At 46.1% G+C, this 21,972-nt stretch overlaps 3 protein-coding genes and 1 long non-coding RNA gene across 6 annotated transcripts in view; 2 read left to right on the top strand and 2 right to left on the bottom strand.

Annotated features, from left to right (window-relative positions):
• Positions 1-2,085: 2,085 nt before the first annotated feature.
• On the top strand, positions 2,086-8,124 carry LOC118317440 (probable G-protein coupled receptor 173). Its single transcript, XM_035646127.2, has 2 exons — positions 2,086-3,026; positions 5,089-8,124. The coding sequence occupies exon 2, from the start codon at positions 5,238-5,240 to the stop codon at positions 6,435-6,437; it is 1,200 nt and encodes a 399-aa protein (XP_035502020.1). The 5' UTR covers positions 2,086-3,026; positions 5,089-5,237; the 3' UTR covers positions 6,438-8,124.
• Positions 8,125-10,519: 2,395 nt separating this feature from the next.
• On the bottom strand, positions 10,520-16,889 carry wdr13 (WD repeat domain 13). Its single transcript, XM_035646126.2, has 10 exons — positions 16,753-16,889; positions 15,710-15,797; positions 15,375-15,606; positions 14,897-15,009; positions 14,669-14,799; positions 14,281-14,588; positions 12,410-12,590; positions 12,190-12,331; positions 11,988-12,106; positions 10,520-11,258 (listed from the first exon to the last, which is right to left on the bottom strand). The coding sequence occupies exons 2-10, from the start codon at positions 15,748-15,750 to the stop codon at positions 11,074-11,076; spliced, it is 1,452 nt and encodes a 483-aa protein (XP_035502019.1). The 5' UTR covers positions 15,751-15,797; positions 16,753-16,889; the 3' UTR covers positions 10,520-11,073.
• On the top strand, positions 16,396-19,259 carry LOC118317441. The gene is made up of 5 exons (XR_007030514.1): positions 16,396-16,602; positions 16,704-18,422; positions 18,586-18,617; positions 18,711-18,780; positions 18,885-19,259. It is a non-coding gene; the product is annotated as an uncharacterized LOC118317441 (long non-coding RNA).
• A 96-nt stretch (positions 19,260-19,355) lies between these two features.
• LOC118317438 (protein-serine O-palmitoleoyltransferase porcupine-like) overlaps positions 19,356-21,972 on the bottom strand; it is a 7,911-nt gene continuing 5,294 nt past the window's right edge. For all 3 annotated transcript variants that reach the window (XM_047331346.1, XM_035646123.2, XM_035646124.2), the window contains 2 exons: positions 21,326-21,436; positions 19,356-20,892 (listed from right to left, as the gene is read on the bottom strand). In XM_047331346.1, the coding sequence (XP_047187302.1) occupies positions 20,791-20,892; positions 21,326-21,436 (213 nt within the window). In that variant the 3' untranslated portion in view covers positions 19,356-20,790. The remainder of the gene's footprint in view (positions 20,893-21,325; positions 21,437-21,972) is intronic.

Genomic DNA, 21,972 nt, shown 5'->3' with positions numbered 1-21,972 from the left:
ACAAAGAAATCAACATTTTTATCCAAAATGAAGCCTCAGGCAGACGGCCCGGGGCAACTAACTGACTAAATCTCATAAATTCTCAAAATTCATAAATTGTCACTTTCATTTTCATTGAGATCAACAGTTAAGGGCTGAATTAATTAATTAACCGATAAAATGATATGATCAAAACATTTACATGAGAGGCTTCAGGGATACAAGAGGCAGATGAAATAAACAAACTGTGCATACTAAAATAAAAAAGTGATCAAATAAAACTATTAAAGATGTAATGTGTGATACACACAACACGTGAATCCATGAATTTCAGTGTTGACACCAGTTATCATGTTACAAAAGCTGCAAATCACAAGTCTGAATGGAAAATGTGTGGGACGATGTTGTTCCTTTTTTATTTAAATTGAAGATTTGCACAATGATTACACGCACAACGTCGTCACCATTTTATTATAGTACAATAAAAAATAACTGAAAAAAATACTCTCGCAGTGAGTTGCAGGTAAATGAAGTACGATGGGATTAACAGGAAGTGGACAGGCACAATCTGTAGTTTCTACATCCTCATCACTATATATATGTATATATATATTTATGAACATAAACTACAGTAATGTGATGATGTTTGTGGTTATGGCTTCAGATGAAGTATTGACGCTCGCTTTATGGTCTGTTTGACCGTAGATGGATAATAATGTACAAAATGAACATCGTGTGTTGAAGAAGACTTGAAACTAGAGATTGATCCATAAACTCCTCTCGCTGGGAGTCGCCCTCTGCTGGTCAGCACACAGAATACAGGTTTTAGACACATTTCCTCATTGGCTACTTTTTATTTTAATCCTCATCACAGAATATAAACTATATTTATGGGATGTTGGTTTTAGATTCAAGCCCCCCCCCCCCCTCTTTTAAATAAGGACCCAGAATGCCTTGCTGCGGTCCTGGAAACACAGTGAGAATTAAAGATCACTTTTAAATTATATTTCCCACAATGCTGCTGCACATGCCCCCCTCCCCCTTTCTCTCCCATCCCCCCCCCCTCTCTCTCTCTCTCTCCCTCTCCCTCCCCCTCTCTCATCCCCCTCTCTCTCGCATCCCTCTCTCTCTCTCTCTCTCTCATCCCTCTCTCTCTCCCTCATCCCTCTCTCTCTCTCTTTATCTCTCATCCCTCTCTCTCTCTCTCCCCCCTCCCTCTCTCATCCCTCTCTCTCTCCCTCATCCCTCTCTCTCTCTCTTTATCTCTCATCCCTCTCTCTCTCTCTCCCCCCTCCCTCTCTCATCCCCCTCTCTCCCTCATCCCTCTCTCTCTCTCTCATCCCTCTCTCTCTCCCTCTCTCACCCCCCTCTCTCCCTCATCCCTCTCTCTCTCATCCCTCTCTCTCCCTCTCTCATCCCCCTCTCTCCCTCTCTCTCTCTCTCATCCCCCTCTCTCTCCCCTCCTCTCTCTCTCCCTCTCCCCCCTCTCTCTCATCCCTCTCTCTCTCATCCCCCTCTCTCTCTCATCCCTCTCTCTCTCTCTCTCATCCCCCTCTCTCTCTCATCCCTCTCTCTCTCTCTCATCCCCCTCTCTCTCTCATCCCTCTCTCTCTCATCCCTCTCTCTCTCATCCCCCTCTCTCTCTCATCCCTCTCTCTCTCCCTCTCCCCCCCTCTCTCTCTCTCTCTCATCCCCCTCTCTCTCATCCCTCTCTCTCTCATCCCCCTCTCTCTCTCATCCCCCTCTCTCTCATCCCTCTCTCTCTCATCCCTCTCTCTCTCATCCCCCTCTCTCTCATCCCCCTCTCTCTCATCCCTCTCTCTCTCCTTCCTCTCTCTCTCTCATCCCCCTCTCTCTCATCCCTCTCTCTCTCATCCCTCTCTCTCTCATCCCCCTCTCTCTCATCCCCCTCTCTCTCATCCCTCTCTCTCTCATCCCTCTCTCTCTCCCTCTCCCCCCCCCTCTCTCTCTCTCTCTCATCCCCCTCTCTCTCATCCCTCTCTCTCTCATCCCCCTCTCTCTCTCATCCCTCTCTCTCTCATCCCCCTCTCTCTCATCCCTCTCTCTCTCATCCCTCTCTCTCTCATCCCTCTCTCTCTCCCTCTCCCCTCCCCTCCGAATAAAACCGACTGTTTCCGTGAATGTGCGAGCTTCCTCCTCTCGAGGAGCCATAATTGGGATTATTCAGGAATGATTCGTTTAAGGCGTGTGTGTTTTTTATTCTCTGTAGATTAATATCGCATCTCGCCTCTTGGATGTTTGTCATCACATGTATTTCTTCCTAATCTGCGTCCTGCTCGTTCTCCGGGCAGCAACACGAAGACCGCAGCTCGTCCGCCGCTCGGGGTGAAGACACGAGCACGTCGCCTCCTCCTCCTCCTCCTCTTCCTCCTCTCATCCTCCTTCTCTCCTCCTCCTCCTCTCATCCTCCTTCTCTCCTCCTCCTCCTCTCATCCTCCTCCTCTCCTCCTCTCGTCGGACTGAAGATGGAGAACAGAGACGCGTCGTCGTCTGTGCGGACTAATTGTTCTTCTCCTCCTCTCCTCCTCTCTTCCTCTCCTCCGTCTGGTGGGTTGTTTTCATCATAAGCGTTTGAAAATCTGACATCATTTTTGGACAAGATGAACCGGACCAGATGTGTGTGTGTCCTCGGGTTCTGCTCCTCGACGTGATGCAACATAAACGCTGTTTTGTCGGATGATATTCGGACTCATCAGGAACAGGGAGGCTCGGGATCTTTTCTTCCTCCTCCTCCTCCTCCTCCTCATCATCATCATCCTGGCTCGTTGGTGCAGCTGTTGATTATTAGAACCTCGACATGATGATGATTATTATGACATGTCACTCGGTGGATGGATTCATGTAGAACAGGTGTTGAGAGCATGAAGCCTCCTCATGTGTTTTTCTCTCGATCTGACGAACAGTGAAACAAAGCGACTGGATCTTTTCTTTCTATTATTATTATTATTATTATTATTATTTTGTTTTTGTTTTTGTTTTCTTCCGTGAAAGAAGAGAAGATCTGCTCTGTAATGATGATATGAAAGGTAGGTTATCATCTCTATACACACACACACACACACACATACAAATATATACATATATATACATATATATACACACACACACACACACACACATACAAATATATACATATATATACACACACACACACACACACACACACACACACACACACACACACACACTCAGAGGGGATGCTGACACCTGTTCATCTCCCGTCTGTGTCTCGGGCCTCTCCGACATGGCAGCCATCTGATCAGGTGACATGATGTTTGTCAAGGTGGCAGAGGAACGCTTGTTGTTGTGTGTGATCATATTGTGTTTCCTGGCCTACACAGACGAGGGAGCTCGGCTTCATCCTCACCTTGTGTCTGTCAAGTGTTGGTTTTTTCTTTGAATCTGAAAATGTTCATGTTTTTAAATCCAGACGTCTTCAGACAGGGAGGGTCTGAGGGTCTGAGGGTCTGAGGTCTGAAGGTCTGAGGGTCTGAGGGTCTGAGGTCTGAGGTCTGAAGGTCTGAGGGTCTGAGGTCTGAGGTCTGAGGGTCTGAGGTCTGAAGGTCTGAAGGTCTGAGGGTCTGAGGGTCTGAGGGTCTGAGGTCTGAAGGTCTGAGGGTCTGAGGTCTGAGGTCTGAAGGTCTGAGGGTCTGAGGTCTGAAGGTCTGAGGGTCTGAGGGTCTGAGGGTCTGAGGTCTGAGGGTCTGAGGTCTGAGGGTCTGAGGTCTGAGGGTCTGAGGTCTGAGGGTCTAGGGGTCTGAGGGTCTGAGGGTCTGAGGGTCTGAGGTCTGAGGGTCTGAGGTCTGAGGTCTGAAGGTCTGAGGGTCTGAGGTCTGAGGTCTGAAGGTCTGAGGGTCTGAGGCCTGAGGGTCTGAGGTCTGAGGTCTGAGGGTCTGAGGTCTGAAGGTCTGAGGGTCTGAGGTCTGAGGTCTGAAGGTCTGAGGGTCTGAGGTCTGAGGTCTGAGGTCTGAGGGTCTAGGGGTCTGAGGTCTGAGGTCTGAGGGTCTGAGGGTCTGAGGTCTGAGGGTCTGAGGGTCTGAGGTCTGAGGGTCTGAGGGTCTGAGGTCTGAGGTCTGAGGGTCTGAGGTCTGAGGGTCTGAGGTCTGAGGGTCTGAGGTCTGAGGGTCTGAGGGTCTGAGGGTCTGAGGGTCTGAGGTCTGAGGTCTGAGGGTCTGAGGGTCTGAGGGTCTGAGGTCTGAGGTCTGAGGGTCTGAGGTCTGAGGGTCTGAGGTCTGAGGGTCTGAGGGTCTGAGGGTCTGAGGGTCTGAGGGTCTGAGGTCTGAGGTCTGAGGGTCTGAGGGTCTGAGGGTCTGAGGTCTGAGGGTCTGAGGGTCTGAGGGTCTGAGGTCTGAGGTCTGAGGTCTGAGGTCTGAGGGTCTGAGGTCTGAGGGTCTGAGGTCTGAGGGTCTGAGGTCTGAGGTCTGAGGGTCTGAGGGTCTGAGGGTCTGAGGTCTGAGGGTCTGAGGGTCTGAGGGTCTGAGGTCTGAGGGTCTGAGGGTCTGAGGTCTGAGGGTCTGAGGGTCTGAGGTCTGAGGTCTGAGGGTCTGAGGGTCTGAGGTCTGAGGGTCTGAGGGTCTGAGGGTCTGAGGTCTGAGGGTCTGAGGGTCTGAGGGTCTGAGGGTCATATCTCTCACTTGCTCTGGACTGTGAATGGTTCAGCGTCACACATTCGCAGAGCGTCGGGGAGAAAAGCCTCAAATGTTCTCTGCTCATTTACAACATCTCTTGTTTTGTTGGACGCAGCCTGTGTTGGTTCCTGTCTGCTCCATCCCCCCGTACACCCCCGTGCATTCACTCAAACACCCACACTTGCACAAAGTATGTGAGCTGTTGTATCTTAGCAACGGGCAAAGGTAATTACTGAGAGAGCCGAGGAGCTGGCATGCTGTAGAGCTGCTGATCCCATCCAGCCCCACAGAAACAGGAAGGCACATATTTCCACTGTGATGCCCCGACACAGCACTTCTGTGTCCACGCCGCTAAAGGTTGAGTTCTGTTTCCGCCGCTGCTCCAGAGCTAACGTGCACGTCGTCAGACATCTTGTTTTCTCTTTTCATTCTCTCTCAATACGTGTGTCTCTGTTCGCAGGTGCTGTGCTTGTGGACAAAGAGGACGGATGAGTCTGTCGGGTAGAACGGATCCTCGCAGCCTCTCCCTGTAAAGACGAGCGAGCCGTGGGAGGATCGCTGGTGTTGCTGAAGGGCCGAACGAGGCCGGCTCCCGTGCAAGGAGACAGAATGTCTAACCAGAGCTTTGCCATCGACGGCCCTGGCAGTCTGCTGGCCGTGCTGGCCTCGCAGAGCGGACTGGCGCGAGGCGGCGGCAGCAGCAGCGGTGACGGCAGCGGCGGAGGACTCTCTGCCACAGATATGTCTGCCTACTTCAAGCTGGTCTTCTTGGGTTTGATCATCTGTGTCAGCCTGGTAGGAAACCTCCTGGTCTCCCTGCTGGTCCTGCGGGACCGGACACTCCACAAGGCTCCGTACTTCTTTCTCCTGGACTTGTGCCTGGCCGACGCGGTTCGCTCGGCCGCCTGCTTCCCCTTCGTGCTGGTGTCCGTGCACAACAGCTCGGCCTGGACTTACAGCGCCCTGAGCTGTAAAGTTGTGGCCTTCATGGCCGTGCTCTTTTGTTTTCACGCTGCCTTCATGCTGTTCTGCGTGGCCGTCACCCGCTACCTTGCCATTGCCCACCACCGATTCTACGCCAAGCGCATGACCATCTGGACCTGCGCCGCCATCATTTGCATGGTGTGGACGCTGGCCGTCGCCATGGCGTTCCCGCCCGTCTTTGACGTGGGGACGTACAAGTTCATCCGGGACGAGGACCAGTGTATTTTTGAGCACCGCTACCTGAAGACCAACGACACCCTGGGCTTCATGCTCATGCTGGCCGTGGTGGTCCTGGCCACCCACGGCTTCTACGCCAAGCTGCTGCTGTTCGAGTACAGGCACCGCAAGATGAAACCCGTCCAGCTGGTTCCTGCCATCAGCCAGAACTGGACCTTCCACGGTCCCGGGGCCACAGGTCAAGCTGCAGCCAACTGGATCGCAGGGTTCGGCCGGGGGCCCATGCCACCCACTCTGTTGGGCATCAGGCAAAATCTACACAATCAACACCGGCGGCTGCTCGGGATGGAGGAGGTGAGGTCCGAGAGGAGGCTGGGCCGGATGTTCTACACCATCACCCTGCTCTTCCTGGTGCTCTGGGCTCCCTACATCGTGGCGTGCTTCTGGAGGGTGTTTGTCAAGTCCTGCACCATCCCTCACCGGTACCTGTCCATCACCGTGTGGATGAGCTTCGCCCAGGCCGGAGTCAACCCCATCTTCTGTCTGCTGCTCAACGAGGACCTGAGGAAAGTGCTGCGCGCTCACCTGCCCACCTACTGGAGGACTAAACAACACCTGCCCCAGGACGAGGCCTACTGCATCATGTGAGGAGACGTGAGCCCATGTGCCGAGTGAATGTTTGGGGGGTTTTGAAGGTGGAATGTGGCGGAGTAGAAGTGACGTGATGCACCTTGGTTACGTGTTCGTGTGTGGTTTGTTGTTTTGCGACAACAAAGTCCAATCGGTTGCCGACAGACGCAGGCGACTTTATGAGGAATGTTGATGTTTGAATTAGTGTGTCGGTGCAGAGGTTTGAACGGGGGAGAGAGAGATACGCCCCCGGTTCGTATTCCTGATGATCTACTGTACGATTGGTGGGGAGGAGCGATCCCAGCAATCACCAACTACGTGTGACAGATGCCATTTTAAATTGATGTTGCCTTATTTCAGAGGGACACGGGAGTAGTTTGTGTGTCGCACGAGGCCGAGACACCGACGGTCGGGATCCCTGTGGACTGTGATCAGAACACTGCTGAGGTTCTGATGGATCCGAACTTCTCTTCATCTGGTTCACAGGAGAACCACTGAATATCGATTGTCCCAATGACCTTGGAGACATTTAAATAGCTGTTGTGAAGCTAAGAACCTGTAACATGCTTGATTTTTTTTTAAACTTGATTTAGGGCGTGTCAGGTTTCTTTGTATCATAAAAAAAAAATTGCCTGTTTTCCTTTTCTTTGTAAACGATACATGTTAAGCAGATGACACTATTTTGAAATATGACTTGATTTGATATTGTATAGACTGTACAGGAATGTCTATTCCTGCTTGTGTGTTTTTATATAGCATTTGTGTGTATGTGTGTGTGTGAGGAGGAAGTGGAAAGAGAAGAGAGAGAGAGAATAATAATGATGATAAAATATGTTCCAGTCAAACTGAGTCGATATGAGAAGGAGCCACCATCTTGTGGCCTCAAAATCATGCAAATTTGAACAGTCATCATTTGGAAATTTATCCTTTAAATGGATTTGTACACAACTGAAAATGCAGTTTTATTTTTAACGGTAATGTAAAAGCAAACGTGAACTACAGATGGATAATGGGATAATTAGGGAACAACACTTTGTACAGTGCGAACGAGGCCGTGTAGGATTTAACGACGTGAATGGTTCAATGTAAATTATGACTTTTAAAAAAATCATTTGGCAAATGAACATTTATTTGCAAATGATGATCTTGAGAATGTTTTTAAAGTACTGTTATGAGAATACAAGAAAAAAGAAGAAGATGATGAAGAAGACACGAAGTGGCACTTGATGGAACCGTGAATGTTACCAGGTCGACTTATTTTCCCCTCAAATGTAAATGTCGCCGCGTGCGAGTCTGGATCACAGAACATCGGAGACGCAGCTCGGCGGCGGCGGGACGCGACCCCACAGATGTTGGGCAGTGTGGAAACCGGCTTAGACGACATTAAGCCGTCGCTCCAAATTAAGATTCATGTAATGCAAATGTCTGACCTACAGTATGTCAAAGCATAGAAATATCCGTGCAGTCGATTTTATCTCTCAGCGTGGACACTTTGCACAGCAGCATACTGTATTAGCATGCATTCCACTGCATTCCATAGATCCAGGACCGGCGATTACAACTTGTACAGATGACGAAAAGCAAAAAAAAGTGAACCGAGGTCCATGAGTTTTTACGTCTGGCGAGATGAAATCCTGTAAGTGTACAGTTTAACTGAGGTGGTTCTTTTGCCCACTCATCAATAAAGACTCTACTTTCTGATGCATTCTGAGTTTGTGACCTGTCTGGATGTCGACACGGCCGCTGGACGACAATCACTTCATCCTTCAGCTGCACAAATCACATCCTGTGTTTCAGCTCCTGAGCACAGACGAGATGAAGAGTGTGATGTGTGGAGATGAAAGAAGTCACGTGGACCGACAACCACGGGCCAGTCAGAAGGAGTTATTCATGTTTTATTCATTTGTCCAGTGCGAAGTGCACAGATCAACTGTCTGTGACTTACAGTACAGCTGCTACACACTCATCACGTATGGGATCAAAATGTTTTCTTAAGCTGACGTCTTAAATATTAAAAGTACAGGATAATGGAAAATGATAAAATATAGTGTTGCAGTTGCAAATATAGCAATGAGTTTAAAAAATTGAGAACACGACTAAACAATTATATACAGTGTTATTCAGAAATATTAATCTTAAGTTAAAAATAGCTCACATTAGATATAATAAGCTATTGGTCATATTCCAGAACAGGCTACAGGAACAAAATCCTTTTTTTTAATATAGTAGAGCAATGAAGCATTTTATTTCTGATGTATTATGTTTAGAATATGTTGTTTTATTACCTCAAAATTTTAATTCTGCTTCAAACAATGAAGCAGAATAAAACATTTGTTCTGCAAAGGTCTTCATGTGGTCTCTAAATGTGGGCTGAAGCAGAAACACACTGACGGACGTGTCCATCAGATCATCAGTTGAGCTTATTGACATTTTTTGTACAAATTAGGAAAAAAAATCATTGGATGTTGATGCTTAAAAGCAGAACCTTTGTATGTCCATCATCTATGTACGTGTCTGTTCTAAAACCTAACTACATGACATGTCCTCGAAGAAAACATGCTCTGCTCTTCACGTCAGAATCTTTTGTAACAGAAAAGGTGGAAAGAAGGAAACTTTTCAGTCTTAATTAGGACCCGACTGAAAATGCAGCCATCTTGTGATTGTGTATTCTCTTGATGAACAATCAGACGATATTCTGAGTTTGAACGAGAGATCATTTCCATTGTCTCCATGATGGAGAGCAGCTGTGAGCAGCGTCCAGGTTTCACAGGTTCTCTGTGTGTGATTATTTTTAGTTTCCTTCCCACTTCTCTGCGAGATGCAACACAACAAAGATCGTCTTACTCATTTTGTGGAAACGTATGTTCGCCCACTGCAGATGCAGGTTTGTGTTCGCTCTCCGTCCGGCCCGTCGTGACCTTCCCCCGACAGAGACCATCCATCGAGCTGTCTCTCCCTCGAAGACCTCGACGACCTCGAGAGGAACAAAGTCACGTCTGAAGGAACTGAACTTGAGGATAAATCATCTACATGGTGTTAAAAACGTTCTCCCTCCGACCCGTCGGTGCTCACACAGCTCTCAGGTCTGACCTTCGACCCCCAACGTGTTTCCACAATTTTCAGTTGATTATATTTTTCTTTCTTTCTTCTGGCAGCGTGAAAAGTGTGGGAGAGAGACATGAGACTGATTTCTGGTGTTTCATTTTTACAACTTACACAACTGTGGCGTGTGTGGATGTTTCCCAAGCTGCGAGCTAAAGGGTCCCGGGAAATACGTGAAGGGTCACCAACACTTCTGCAAAAGAAAGAAAAAATAGTATGGTGTTTGTTGTTGTAATGCTTATTTAAAGTTTCCATCATTTCCACCGTGAATAATGATTAAAATGAAACTCACGAGTGATTGAACCACTTATCGACCTGGAACGTTGTAAATATTCATTTTGTACTTGAGGTTGAAACAACTGGGTTCATCATGTATTTGATAACGTGAAGACGAGTTGAGGTTCGTCAGCCGAGGCCCCGAACAGAAGATGCTACATGCTAACACACTGTCAATGAGAATGTTAGCATGCTGTTCATTAGCAGGTGTAATGTTCACTGAGCTAGTTTAGCATGTGTTAGCATTTGCTACATAGCATTTAGCGTAAAGAGTAGAGCTGAGGACGACAGGATAGTTTGTCAAGGAGGATTCGTTCTCCAGGACCTCGTGTTCGCGGGGTGAGTCTCCTCGGAGGTTCGTCTTCTGGGGAACATGAACATCCATCCAGTTGTGGATCTGGACCAAGGTGGAGGCTCGACTGACTGACGGAGATGAACTGTGATGATGAATGTGATTTTTTATTCTTGACAGGCAGAAGAATTAACTACCGTCTGAGGTTGAATCACTGAGAACATTGAACAACAACTTATCTTGTAACAGTTATAGACACATGGACTTGTCGTCCTTGACGTGGGGGGGGGGGGGGGGTCCTGTGTCTTGATGACTAACTCCCCCACGCTGATGGTTCGACCAGCTGCGTCTGTATGTTACGTTCATATTCCATTATTTTAAAACTCCATCGTTTCAAAGATATTGTGTTAAAAAAGGCCACGAGACAAACGACAGTCACAGTAGTTTATTCTGTGTTAAATAACTTATATGAATCTGGAGCCAACACACCCACATGTACAAACACACTTATAAACACAGATTTATTTTTGTTGGGATCAATTTGATTTGCCTACGACCGAATCTGAGTTTAATATCATGCACGTGTTCAAAATGCAAACAGGCAGTTGCAGAATGGAAAAAGCAAATAAGGCGTTTTTTTTTTTTTACAACACTTGATTTACATAAACAGAGAAGTACAGTAAAGTACAGTAGATCTGGGGAAACTGTCAGTGAGCTGCGGGCTCGTTCCTCAGGAAGATTATGAATCCAGTCGGAGGAAGGAAGCCATGACACATGCATCGGAATAATGCTTCTTCTTCCTTTGTTGACACACACACACACACACACACACAAACACACACCATGATTTATTTTCTATCTGATTGCACTTTGAGAATCATTAAATTAAAAACGCCCGTTACATTCCAGTGAAGCTCTACAGACTCGTGATTGGACGGTTAAAGGAGCAGCAGCAGATGGAAGCATTTCATTGGTCGACCAAAGTCACTTTTGCTCCCGCCTCCAGATGATGACCATGCCGGTGGCGTCGGCGGACGCCAGCAGACTCTCGTCGCAGTTGAAGCTGACGTCGAGCACCGGGCCGCCGTGGCCCTGCAGCTTGTTCACGATCGCCTTGGTGTTTCGCTCCACGTCGAAGAAGTAGACACATGCGTCCTCGCTGCCGGTCACTGTGGAGGAGTGACACTTTATTAATAAAATCATTGGTATGATTCAGTCTCAGTCGTTCACACTTGTCAACAGATACAAAAAAGAAAGGATCTGGCGAAGCTGCTTCTCGAGTGTCGTCAACGTTTGTTAAAAATAATGGAAGTTGGCAAATAACATTTTTTTGACAATCACATTAAAACAAATCACGAGAAGATTCACGAGGGAATGTTAATGAGTGAGAAACACGAACGTCATAATTCAAACAGCGGCGATCCTTGAAAAGAAAAAAACCTGACAAGTTCATTCTAATGAATTAATAAAAGGAAAGGGAAGTTAAATAAGGTCAAATATTCCTGCTCTCGTGAACAACTTACTGTGTGAATTTCATTTATATGGATCTGCAACAGTTAGTCGTTTAGTAATTGACTACTAAACTAATCGGCCACTATTTTGATAATCGATTAATCGCTTCAAGTAGTTAAAAAAATTAAATTCTCTGATTTCAGCTTCTTAAATGTGAAAATTTCAGAAAAACAATCAACATTTTTCACAATTTTATGGACCAAACAACTAATCGTGGATTAAACACTTATGAAAATAATCGTCAGTTGCTGCCCTAAATTTATTACATCTGTGATTATTTTAAACATTTAAAACCCTTTGGTAGATGAAGGTAAACTGTTGCTAAAAGTTTTTATTTTTATTGATCCGCCTGTTCCCTAACGAAGTGAACTGTCGCAGCGTCTCACCCACGCAGGCGCCCTGACGGAACGACATGAGGGGGCAGAAGATGCTGTGGACGTGCTGCGAGCCATGTTGGATCGGGAAGCTTCTCTTCAGCTGCAGCGTTCCCTCGTTGTCCACCACCCTGCACAGGAAACACGTAAATACATCTTCAAACATACGGAGAAATTAAAAATGGCACAAGCTGATGAATAAGCAGCGACGGACCTGTACAGCAGCAGCTTATTGACGCATGCGTTGACCAGCAGCGAGGGGTCTCGGGCCTCGCGGCTAATCCAGGAGCGAGCAGAGATGCTGCAGATGGAGCTGCCGTCGTTCACCACCAGGCGCTTGGCTTTGGTCAGCTTCCCTGTGGGAGGGGCAGAGACACGTTAACCACTCCCCCTCTCAAACAAAGACATTATTCACTGGTTATGATTCAACCCACCTGTGGCCATGTCGAAGAGGAAGGAGAAGATGCTGCCCCGGTCGTCTCCGGCCCAGAGGATCCGGCCCGGAGCGTCGAAGGAGAGCGACAGCACGCGGCCCGTCAGCTTGCTGCTGCCGCCCTTCACCTTCTTCCCCGTGGAGATGTTCACCACCTGCAGGTGGTGTTTGCTGTTTCCCACCTGGAACACAGACGGAGACTCTGAGGCTCTGGTTGGAGAGTTTTCACTAGACGATGCACCGTGTGATGGACATATACAAAATATTTTTTACAATTTGTTGTGGTTTATGCATCAATATGACAAAACACAGACAAAATCTGTGAATATCTCGCTGTTGCCGGGCAGAAGAGGCCAGATCAACTTGCACTAAAGAAACAAACGTGTTTCTTGTTCGTTCTGTCATCTTCCCCCTCGTGTTTCACTTAATGAATCTCCGCTTCGACTTCACACTGAGAAACAGAATTAAATCAAAACTATCTTGAGACATTTTCCACTTTTCTTTTGATTTTAAAATCTTAATCAATATCAGCACTGTGTGAAAATATGCACAAAGTTATTAAGGAAAGTAACTGGAGGTTTGTGTGCAAATTATACTTCAGATGCAAAAATTAAAACATTTTGAATAAAATAAAATTAACTAATGTGACTAAATGTAATAAACTCTTGAGGAGGAAATAAAAGCTGTAAAAAGTCACCATCTGTACTTATAAAAATATCCAACATTTTTACAAAAAACCCTATAATTTCTGAACATCATAACATCGATTTGAGCTTCGACATATGAAGAAAGATGTTGGAGTAAAACAACTATGTGGGAACCATCACAAGGTGATTGTTACATTCATTTTTTTACATTATTGATCACAATAAAGTAATTTTTCCATTTGACATTAAAAGAGATTCACTGGTTCTTCATGAGAAAAAATGCTAACGGTGTCAGCTGACACACCTGCCGTCCTCTCATGATGCTAACTGCTAATGCTAACGCAAACTGTCTGCTCACACACCTGCCGTCCTCTCGTGGATGCTAACTGCTAATGCTAACGCTAACTGTCTGCTCACACACCTGCCGTCCTCTCGTGGATGCTAACTGCTAATGCTAACGCTAACTGTCTGCTGACACCTGCCGTCCTCTCATGATGCTAACTGCTAATGCTAACGCTAACTGTCTGCTGACACCCTCCGTCCTCTCATGATGCTAATTGCTAATGCTAACGCTAACTGTCTGCTAACACCTGCCGTCCTCTCATGATGCTAACTGCTAATGCTAACGCTAACTGTCTGCTGACACCTGCCGTCCTCCTAGATGCTAACTGCTAATGCTAACGCTAACTGTCTGCTGACACACCTGCCGTCCTCTCATGATGCTAACTGCTAATGCTAACGCTAACTGTCTGCTGACACACCTGCCGTCCTCTCATGATGCTAACTGCTAATGCTAACGCTAACTGTCTGCTGACACACCTGCCGTCCTCTCATGATGCTAACTGCTAATGCTAACGCTAACTGTCTGCTGACACACCTGCCGTCCTCTCATGATTCGCTGCCTCTGCTGCACTGGAAGTTTCCCATTTCTTTGCCTCACATTCAACAGCGATTGGTTTTCTGTATTTGTGACGTACCAAATCTAGCTTGAACAGGATTCGTTTGAATTTCAAATGTCAGAGAAGTGAAACCAGGAGAGGAATGTGAAAACACCAGATACAAGTCGCTATAGTCGATGTCCGACATGTTGGAGGACAGAGACAGAAGAAAAACACTTATTTGAGTGGAGGGACTTTAAAATATCTAATGGCACAAAACGAAACGTAAGATGAAAATAATTCATTAAATAAACATAGTTCTGGCTGGATGAGGACGCAGGACTCACCACAGTCAGGTTGTTGTTCATCGGCTGGAAGGTGCAGCAGAGCAGTTCGCTGGACTCCGGGTCTCTGACCTCTCGGATGCAGCGACCGTCCTCCGTGTTCCAGATGCGCAGAGTTCCGTCCAGTGACGTCGACACGATGATGTCGTTACTCAGAGACCAAGCGAAATCTGTGACGGGACCTCCGTGACCTTTCAGCGTCACCTTCACGCTGGCAGGAGGCGGGGACAGCGTCATGATGGACAGGCTGCCGTCCAGCGAGCAGCAGGCGAGCAGATGCTTGTCGTCATTGGCGAACTGCAGCCGTGGAACTAGAGGGGAGTGAAAAATTAAATGAATGTTGATGCTTATTGTTTTATAAAAAAGATCATGAGGAGTTTAGTCGACCAACCAGCAGAGTCCACGTGTTGGTCAAAGATGTGGTGCATCCCAGCAAAGGCGTAGTTTTCACTCAGAGTCGTGTCGCCCGCCATGGCCCGGCTCGCCTCCGCCACCGAGGTCGGCACCAGACTGCCCGGAGGCCTGCGAACGGAAATACACACAATCATAAAGTCATGTGTGAGATATGATCACAACTCAGGGGATTACAGCCAGTAAAATTAATGTGACCCGCTGGTACCTCTCGTCATAGACGCCGGCTCGGTTCATCTGGGCCTGCAGCTGGTACGAGCCTCTGCTGACGGACCGGCGGTGACCACGAGCCCCTTGGGCGCGAGGGTCCTCCTCAAAGTCCTGTCCACGAGGGGAGAGGAGAGGAGGGGGAACCAGAACCTCGTACGAGTGAGTACAAGTAATGACAGAAGTTGTGAACACAAATAATCATAAAATAAGCATCAATAAATATTGAAGAGTACCATGCAGTTTTAAGTTAACGACACTGCCCACATACACGAGCATTGTCGGCCATTTCAACCAAGCTGCTCAGTTATTTATCGTCCTGTTGACTCTGATTTATAAGTCTAATCATCCACATGGCTTTCATATGTTTTTATTATTATACATTCTGATCCAACTCTCAGATATTTCAGTCAACCCCCTTGCTACTCTGTCTCCTCTCTCTACGTTCCCCGGTCCTGTCTGGTTCTTTTAGTTCTGACCTCCATGCGGTCCAGTGTGGTGCGGGAGCTGCGCACACTGCTGGCCCTGAAGCTGCTCTGCTCGGACAGCGGCCCGTAGCGCAGGGCCAGCAGCTGACTGCGCAGCCTCAGGTACTGCCTGCGCAGCCCTGGCTCAAAGCCACACTTGGCGTTCTCCCTGAGCAGCTGGCTGCGTCGGCGGATGTACTGAGTTCGGAACTGTGGGAACGTGGGCGTGCGGTAAGCATTGTACCTGGGGAGGGAGGGGGGAGGGAGAGAGGGAGGGGGACACACAATAACACATAAGTGATTCATAAGCTTCTTCTTCTCCATCATCTGATCTGACTCAGACGTACCTTGCGTCCACTGCCAACACTTGCTGCCAGACTGCTGCCATTCCACAAGCACCCTGGGTAAAAGATGGAGCCACTGCAGAGCGGATCCCTGTCGAGAAACACACAGGGTTCATACACCTTTTCCAAAGTCAAATTCAAGCACTTTTCAAGCCTTTTTGAGGTTGATTTTCAACGGTGGTAAATTACATATTTCTACGAATACACACATTTAAAGAGATGGTATTATGCTATAAAAAGCCAAATTTCTGTTTCGTAAATAACAGAAGGATGAGAAATGAAAGGACACATAAGTTAAATGGTTTAAAATGTGTCAGATACATTTTAAGCACTTTACCAAAATTCAAGCACTTTTCAAACCGTGAAAACACAACTTTAAAATTAAGCATTTTCAAGGATTTCAAGCACCTGTACGAACGAACACACTCACTCACACACACACACTCTCTCTCTCTCTCTCTCTCTCACTCACTCACTCACTCACTCACTCACTCACACACTCACTCACACACACACACACTCTCTCTCTCTCTCTCTCTCTCTCTCTCTCTCACACACACACACACACACACACACTCTCTCTCTCTCTCTCTCTCTCTCTCTCTCTCTCTCACTCACTCACTCACTCACACTCTCTCTCTCTCTCTCTCTCTCACACACACACACACACGAGCTTCAGCACCCATATGAATTATACAACAAGGCCCCGCCCTCCTCGCGTCACAACACGGAAGCAGGTGATGAAGCAGAATCGAACATTAAACACTTTGTTATTAATATTCATCATGTCAGTGATGATTATCTGTCGGAGCTACAGTGAGTTGTCTTAACATTTATCTGTTAGCACCGCACAGAGGCTAGCGCGAAGCTAACGACCGACAGCTAGCAGCTAGCAGGTTAGCCACAACACCAGTAGCGACGTCCTCGCGTACAAATCTATTTTTACGTTAATTCTTTAATGTACATATTTAATATGTCGGTTGATAATCTCACGCAGCGCATCACGTTTCCACTGTGACAACACGAGAGACAGGAACCAGCTTCACCTTCCTCAGCTTCTCTCCATCGCTGCTGCTCTTCTCTCTTCCGGTCGCGTCACGTGACTCCGCTGTTGCCAGGCCAACCGGCGGAGGCCTCGCGAGCCCAGATGATCGTCGTCGTCCACCGGTTGATCCGGTGTCACGGTGTGATCCGATTATAATGTTCAACATTATTCACCACAGATTTACAACATGGTGCTTCCACAGGACTGAGGTGACGTCATCTTCATACGTCACAAACACAAACTAATAACCGCGTTTCTCCTCGTGTTCTCAGGGACGAAACGATTGGTTGATATCAGCCATACTTTATAGAGTTTACATCATGTAAAATACATTCACATTTCACCCTCACTCATGAATCTCTGCTGTGAACCTCCTCTTATAGAGATTAATTCATAATAATACACAGATACAGAATTAATTACCACACAACATACAAGAGAAACAATAATTACATAACACATAAACATTACCAATACATCCTCTCCCACCCACACCCCCAGTCCTCACATGTGAACAGGGTCGAGTCAGATTACTTTGAAATGTTGACAAATTACATGGGGATTTTTTGTAATCATTAACGTAACCCGTTGGATTACAAAAATAATGTAATCTAATCTGAATACGTTTGGATTTACTTCAAAATCAAACATTGAAAATATTGCACCTCATAACAAAAACATGGACACAACCGCAACAAATTCATCTTTAAAACTGAAACATCAGATACATTTTCAACGCAAATAAAATTCATTTTAAATATTCAGCGTTAAAAAACAAAACAAAAAAGCTTTATCATTATCTAAGTAATAGAAAAATGAAATAAAACATGAACAACCTGAGAGTGTATATTAGTGAGTGATTTTTACAGTAGTATGTATTTTTACAGTAATATGTATTTTTGTGACAATTGTAGTTTTAAAATTGCCATATTTTTGAAAACATCGCCAAAATGTACTGAAGTAATCCTTGAGATCTTGACTGTGTAATCTAATTACACATTTTTCAAATGTAATCTGGTCTGTCTGTAGTCACTTATTTTTTGTAATCTGATTAGGTAATCCAGATTACGTGTAATCCGTTACTACCTGACCCAAACAGAATGAACTGGTGATAATAGTCAAATCAAAAGCATGAACATGAACATGATGATGTCTTGAAGCAGCGACGACATGACCACAACATATTCATTTAGGCTTCTGGTAGAAAATCATCTCTCCTGTATCTGATTGATCAAAACATGTTGAGTTTAGCTTATGAAGACCCCCAGTGGCTTCTGTCTGTCTCGAACAGCAGCTCCTCTCTGTGAACACATGAAATCCATCTGATATTCAAAAAAAGAATCCAATCCAACGCGTCACCTGGCTGTGACATGTCTTCACGTGGACAATAGGTGAACGCAGCCACAGTTCCAGCGGCTTCACAAAGGGCAGAATCACAAGGTCAGCTGGGAGGTTTCGCCTGGCTCAGCAGGGCCGCGCGGCGCCGTGCTCAGCTGACGGGGCTCTTTGCTTGTTCACGCTGCTCTTTCTCGAAGGGGCCCCAGGGACAGAGCCATTCACGAGCACGGGCCATAAAACCAGCGAGTCCAACGCTACGTTAAACACAGCGTCCTCAAAAAAACACCTCACAGCACCGACTCTGGACCACTGCCAACATGCCAGGAACAAAAGGTGAGTGAACACGAATTTAAATTCTACAATGTTTTTCTGTGATTCATCTGGATGCCTGATGAATCATCCAGATGAATGACAGAGAACAGAAAACACTGCATGTTCGGAGGAACAGAGAAAAGCTGTTGCAACAGTGACATCTGAACATTTCCACTGTTTGCAGGTAACAAGTCGGACAAGAAGTCAACTACCAAGGTAGGAAACTCCTCCGCGGTCCGAAATCTGAATGTTCTCCTCTGGACCGTTGACATTTCTTTATCTTCATGTATATTTGCTTTAACTTCACAGCAACCTCAGAGTCCTAAGGAGCAGCCGAAGAAAGCTGATCAGAAAGGAGATGATAACAAGAAGCAAGGAGGTAAACACTGACGAGAACGGACTCGAGCGGGAGAGTTTGAATTTGACTCGGAGTGGAAGTGTGTGTCCCCAGTGAAGGTATCTGTGTGTCTCGTCCCCTCGCAGGACAGCCGAAGGCCGAGAAGCAATAACTTCCAGGCGTTTGTGAAGATGGCTCTGGAGACGCTGCTGGGGTCCTGCCGTCGTAAACACGGGGGTCCTCGGGGCAAACAGGGCTGAGTGTCCCCCCTCCCCTCCCCCTCCCCTGGGCCTGCAGACTCTGGATCTCCATCACAGCGTCTGCTCACGTCCGTCAGAAGACAGGAAGTGAACCCACTCTCCATCCATCACTGTCTGCTCCGGATTATTGGAAATAGACTCCAGGTTCAAACTGGACTATTGAAAACTCACCTGCAAACTACGATCGGCTGTCCAACAGTCCACAACCTTCTTCTTCTTGTAAATAATGAAGATTCAAATAAACCACTGTTTCTTACAGCATCAGTCTGAGAATCTGTGTGTGTGTGTGTGTGTGTGTGTAAATATTCATGTTTGTTTTTCCACATTCAACAATCATACGAGGACGTCAAAAGCAGGTTTCGTGTAAAATTTTTATAAAAATATCACAGTGCTTTCACATTGACAGGGGAAAAAGATCTTAAAGTAAATTTTGGTATTTAAAATACTTGTTGGATCGAGGGGATCGTGTTTCTCTGCAGAGACATTCAGGCTCTGATCCTGTGACGTTTAATAAAGACGGAGATGGGATGTGATGAGTCCAGTTCTTTCATCAGTTACACAAACGAGCAGTGTAATAAAAATCTATACTTCAGGATAAATATTTAATATAATGTATAATTCAATCTTGGAAGAGAGGTGACATTTGTTTTACTCTACAGTAACACAAGTGTAAAAACCCTGATTCTAAACTTTCATATTTAAATACTGAAGAGGTTTTTTCTTCAATGTCCACAAACACTAATCAGACCTTTTCTAAGCAAAGTAGAATTTTCAGGAAATCATCAAAAATAACACAAAACTAAATACAAACACTTTTAAGGAAACTGCACATGAATAGATTTACTGATTATTTTTCTTTATCTAAAATTCACAAAAAAAGCGAACTGTCTTTGTCAGTGGTGATAAAATTGCTGCCTTTCAACCATAACCTGTGCTTTTTTAACTCAAAGTCAAACTGTGTCACGCGCTCCAGAGACGAGCTCTGCTGAGGAGCCGTGTGGTCGGGAGGTTCTGTGTTTGTCCTATGGAGAACAAATCCCATGAAAATCCAACAGCGACTCTCCGAACAGATTCTGTCTCTGCAGCAGCAGATTGATGAGGATCATTCTTCTGTCATAGATCGACATCGTTGTCTCAAATTAAAATATGCACGAGTCACACTGTTGTTCTGCAGCAGTCATAGAGCACCAGACATGTACAGGATTGATCTGCAACTAACAAATACATGTTTTCTAAAAAGTACACTCACCACTCAGGAAACAGTTCTCCCTTTTAAAGGAGACACATTATGGTTTTTCAGTTTTTCTCTTTCCTCTAGTGAGTTATAGTTTTTTCTTCCGTAACATGGTGACATCACCACGTTGCAGACACGCCTTTATTTCTTCATGGGGTTTGAGGACTGTAAGAGCATCGTCGGGTTTTATCTTTCAAACCTAAAACTCTGATTGTGAAACACCGGAGGTGAAGGGAATCTCCCGTTGGTGGTGACACCCAGGTAGCGGCTTCTATCTGCACATCTGCTCCAGGCTGATGGATATTGATCGTGACTCACCGTGAGACACTGGTAACTGCTGTCACAACACGACGGCTCCACACAGAAACCGGAGGAGAGGAGGGAGGAGCGGGCGGACATCGTGGAGACGAGCCCGCCGCAGGTGATGACGGTTACAGTAGATTGTTGCGTTCAGGTTTGAGTCCGTTCTCTTGAGTCTGATGCAGAATAACGTCACAGAGCAGAAGAGGAGAAACCGACCCGACGTCTTTGATTATTGCTTTTCCTTCGCTCGTCCTCTCAGAGGAGGAGTCGGTACAGAACCCAGCAGCCGAACGTGAGCCAGTGGCTCGTCCAGCTCAGCTCCGACCACTTCTGAATGGTGTGGTGTGTGGCGTCGTCCTGCAGGGCGAGTATATTCTTTATACTTTTCATAAAAAAACATCTTTACGGGAAACTGTGACTCATGGTTCATTTGTTTCTTACTTCATAAACAGATTGAGAGCTAAAGTAAAACCACTCATCGGTAGATGTAACATTAACCAAACTATCCTCTGCTTTGAACTATAAATACAGCAGCTACGCTTACAGTTGTATGTACAGTAGCATTTCACATGTTCCAGCCACAGTGTACAGTAATGTGATGTATAAAAATAGTCACGCTGTGACCTTCAGCTTCAGAATGACTCAACAGTTGCTTCTTTACTTCTGCACATACAAATATAACATATGTAAATAATGTATATTAAGCTTTGAATGCCATTCATTTGCTATTTTTTTATTTTGTTGTATTTGTTGTACTCTTTCTTGTACAGAACTCGGGGGATCCTCTTACCTCCTCCTGCTCCATGTAGTCCACACTGGAGTTGAACACAGATCCCAGGTACGTCAGGTGGACAACTGCCAGGGCGCCGAACGTGAAGTTAACCACATAGACCCAGAGCTCCTGCACAGGGAGAGACCTTCATCTTTCTGACACAATCTGGGTTTTCATTCAGCATCTGACTCAGTGAAGGAACGTTAGCTGAGCGTTTCTCACGACCAATAATCAATAATCACCTCATGTCCAGACTGTAACACAAGTATTTTTCTATGAGAACATTTAATGCTTTAAAGAAAAAAGGTGCTCTCCTCTGGTCTTTGTTGTTTCAATGTCTGAACCGTGATGAGAACATGGAGAACTACAGTGTGTCGTACGGTCCACACCGGCTGCTTCTCGCTTCACATAATAAATCATCATTTCCCCTCCCTGCTGCTCTTGATGTGTGAAACCAAATACAACAGGAGGGACGTTCGTCGGGCGTCTTGCCAGTGAACTCCTCAAACATATCACTGGACAGTCGGACCACGAGGGCTGCGGCGTTTTAATGGCTGCAGATGAATATTGCACTTATTATATTGAGGTTAATCTGAGGTAAAAATTGAATACGTTGGGTGTCATTTTTATTTGTGTTCAAGGGGAGGGTTAAAAATAGGGCAGAT

Source organism: Scophthalmus maximus, chromosome 3, assembly GCF_022379125.1.
Source record: "Scophthalmus maximus strain ysfricsl-2021 chromosome 3, ASM2237912v1, whole genome shotgun sequence".
NCBI classification, from domain to species: Eukaryota; Metazoa; Chordata; class Actinopteri; order Pleuronectiformes; family Scophthalmidae; genus Scophthalmus; species Scophthalmus maximus.
This window is presented reverse-complemented; position numbering and strand designations above follow the sequence as displayed.